General features: G+C 47.1%; 1 protein-coding gene across 1 annotated transcript; it reads right to left on the reverse strand.

The window, feature by feature from the left end:
- Positions 1-221: 221 nt before the first annotated feature.
- TSKU (tsukushi, small leucine rich proteoglycan) lies at positions 222-1,304 on the reverse strand. Its single transcript, XM_010141383.1, has one exon. The coding sequence runs from the start codon at positions 1,298-1,300 to the stop codon at positions 242-244; it is 1,059 nt and encodes a 352-aa protein (XP_010139685.1). The 5' UTR covers positions 1,301-1,304; the 3' UTR covers positions 222-241.
- Positions 1,305-3,114: the final 1,810 nt, after the last annotated feature.

The following is a 3,114-nucleotide window of genomic DNA, read 5'->3' on the forward strand; positions in this document are numbered from 1 at the left end:
TCTTCAGCTAACAGGCTGCGTGAAAGACCTCGATGCACCGGGTGAAATCTGAGCCTGCAGATGATGTGGGCCAGGATTTGACTGTTTATAAAATCCACAAACAATCAAGTATTGGCATATACAAATATATAAATTACTGACAGTTTTACAAAAGGCACACTGCAAGCCATCTCAGTCCGACATCTGTACAAACCCCACGGTCCCCCACCCTCCCTTCCCTACCCCTTCTCCCCAGCTTTCATCACGACACATAAGGTGCTGCTGCTACGGACCCGTGGCTGTCGTGGCAACTGAGGACCTCCTTTTTGGTCAGCCCAATTTGTCGGTGGTACTGTCCTTCTTTGATGGTCTTTAGACACTGTACGTTCTTCCCCAAGGTGATGCTTTTGATGGAAGGCAGGTATTTCAGCACAGTCTTTGGCAAGGATGACACGCCTGTCCCAGAGAGGTTGAGCTCTTGTAGAGAGTTCAGACCAAAGATAACTTCGGCGGTCATTGTCTTCAAGTTGGGATTGCTGGATAAATCCAGAACTTGGAGGGCTGGTAGTTCCTTGAAGCTATAAGGAGATAACTCTCCAAAGCCACGCAGGCCACTGAGGGATAAATGAATCAAATCCTTCAGCCCCATGAAGTCTCCTTTCTCAATCTTGAGTAGAGGGTTCCCATCAAGATTTAAGTATCGGAGAGGAATCCCTTGAAGGTTTGGCACAAATGTTAACCTATTTCCAGAAAGATTTAAGTTCTGGATGTTGGGGATGCTCTTTTCACGGTGTCTTGTAATTGTGCTGAGCATATTGTTGGATAGATCCACATTTAGGGGCTTTCCTTGTCCTTTTGAAGCAAAAATGTCCATAGCTATATCCAAAAGCTTGTTATTGCTCAAATCTAAGTCACCCAAAGGAGAACTGGAGAAACAATCCTCTGGAAGGACTTCCAGAGAGTTATGACTCAGATCTAAGGACTCCAGGTACCGAAGCCTGGAGAAGGTTGTGGAGGAAATCTTGGCAATTTTGTTGTAGCTCAGGTCAAGGCTCACCAAGGTGGTGTATCCGGGGCCAGTGAGCATTGATTCATTGATCATTTCCAGTTTGTTTGATGATAGATCCAAGTAGGAGGTATCCAAAGGGATTGGGACAGGAACAATATGTGAGCCTATTCCGCTGCAGTCCACCTTGGTCAAGCTAAAGCTGTCAAAAAGACCAAAGCTTTCCACTTCGCAGTGGCAGCCGGGGAAGCAGGTTTTGGTGGTACCAAAACAAGGAAGGAGGAGCAGGAAATTGAACCAGGCCTGGAACTGCATTGTTGACCTGGAAAACAAGACGATAAGAAAGTAGATTTAATTGCCATTGAAATTACTTTACTGAAGATGTGTAACAGTTTGAGTCGTGCAGTCTTCGCCTCTATCTTTCCAAAGGAATGCATTAAGTATACCCTTAAACAGCATGGATGTCCCAAACACTTCGTCGCTCATGTTATAAACCCCACTGGGAAATTAATGGAGAAAAGAAATTGGGTCAATGGTCTTTGCAGATATAACCAAGTTAAGGTACATCTTGAGATTAGCTTTAAGAACAGTAGGCTGCCTTAAAGCACGATCTACCCAACAGGCAACCTTTTGACTGGACCATGCATGAGGCTAAATCACAGCTCAAACTCGGAGTCATTTTACAGCCTGGCAAGCTTCAGTACACAGAGGTCTTTGTGTCAGGGCATCCATGTGAGAGTTGGGAGTGCTGGGTTCAAGACCCTGCATTGGTGATAAATCATTCAGGCTGTGCACCCAGTAGGGACCCTAGGTGTCCAAAACCTTTATCAGGGAAGGAAAACCAAAGCTTTGTTCAAATTTCCTACATATAGCAGAGATAAGAGTATCTTCAGAACATTCTCCAGGACAAACAGCTGGAAAGACCAGCTGCCTACTGCCCAGCTGGACAGCGTGTCTCTCTTGCTTAGACTTCAGATGCAAATTTAGACATATTTAGTAGGTAGGACCATTGCTGTATGTCAGGTGGCTAAATCCAACCCTCCTCGGGCTGGTGGCAGGCAGGACAGACAACGCCTATTTGGTTCCTTGCCTGTTAGAGCAGAAGGAACCAAGAACTGCTCAATTTCACCCAGGCTCTGCTGCGGAGAGCCCAGCTTCCTGCACAGGCATCAAGTGGAGAGAGACAGTTTTTTTCATGTAGAGCCTCTCGGGAGTCTTTGATAATTACATTAAATATTCTCTCTGATTAACCATGCAAGCAAGGAGCTTTCTCCACCCCTCCGGTTTTGACGCTCCTCCAGCTGAGACGCTTCAGTCCCTTCCATCATTGCAGTGAAGGGAGGAATGGAGCTGATCTGCACCTCACTGGCTTTGCTGGATCTCTTTAGATCACATCCTAACAGCTCCTCCACTCAACCCTGGGCAACAGCAGCTGTATGATTTCAAGAGCCAGACAAAAAAGCTTTAGCTCTGCATCTCTGGAGAGCGTAAACTGGAGTGTGCCAGCAGGTCCGCAGAGAGAGCAAGGGCTGTCCTCGTTGGTTCCCACCGCAGTCATGGGTGATGGCTGCTTGTGCCTTACAAACAAAATCTCTGGGAGGCTGGCAGCAGGAACTTCCATCAAAGCAGGCAGGCAGATCCGACAGCGCTGCTGTTTGGCTACACTGCTGGCAATAAACAGACGCTCACATGCCAAGCACTCAGCCAGGAAAAAAAAAAAGAAAAATCCTCTTTAGACCTGTGTTCCCACCTCCGCCTCTCTTCGGTCTCTATTCTCGCCTTTCCCACCACTGCTTAAAAGCACTTTATTGACTTCCTTGCAGTATCATCTTTCCCACACATCCTTTGATGAGGCTGAGGCACCTTCCCCACAGCCCTTGCACCTTCCCAGGACCATTTCCTAGAAGTTCATGATTTCTTTCATCTTCCCTCACCCACCCCTTTGTAGCAGTTTCTCCCCCTTTCCAGCATGGTCTTCCAAGCCCTGCGCTCTTTCCCAGGAGACTGATCAAGGACTGCTTGCCAATGTGCAAAAGAAGTGAGAAGGGGAATAGGGTTGCAAAAATATTGTTTTCATCACTGATATGACTTGCCTGGCGGCAACTCCCAAACCTCCTGCAAATAGAGAG

Source organism: Buceros rhinoceros, unplaced genomic scaffold, assembly GCF_000710305.1.
Source record: "Buceros rhinoceros silvestris isolate BGI_N320 unplaced genomic scaffold, ASM71030v1 scaffold3798, whole genome shotgun sequence".
Lineage (NCBI taxonomy): Eukaryota > Metazoa > Chordata > Aves > Bucerotiformes > Bucerotidae > Buceros > Buceros rhinoceros.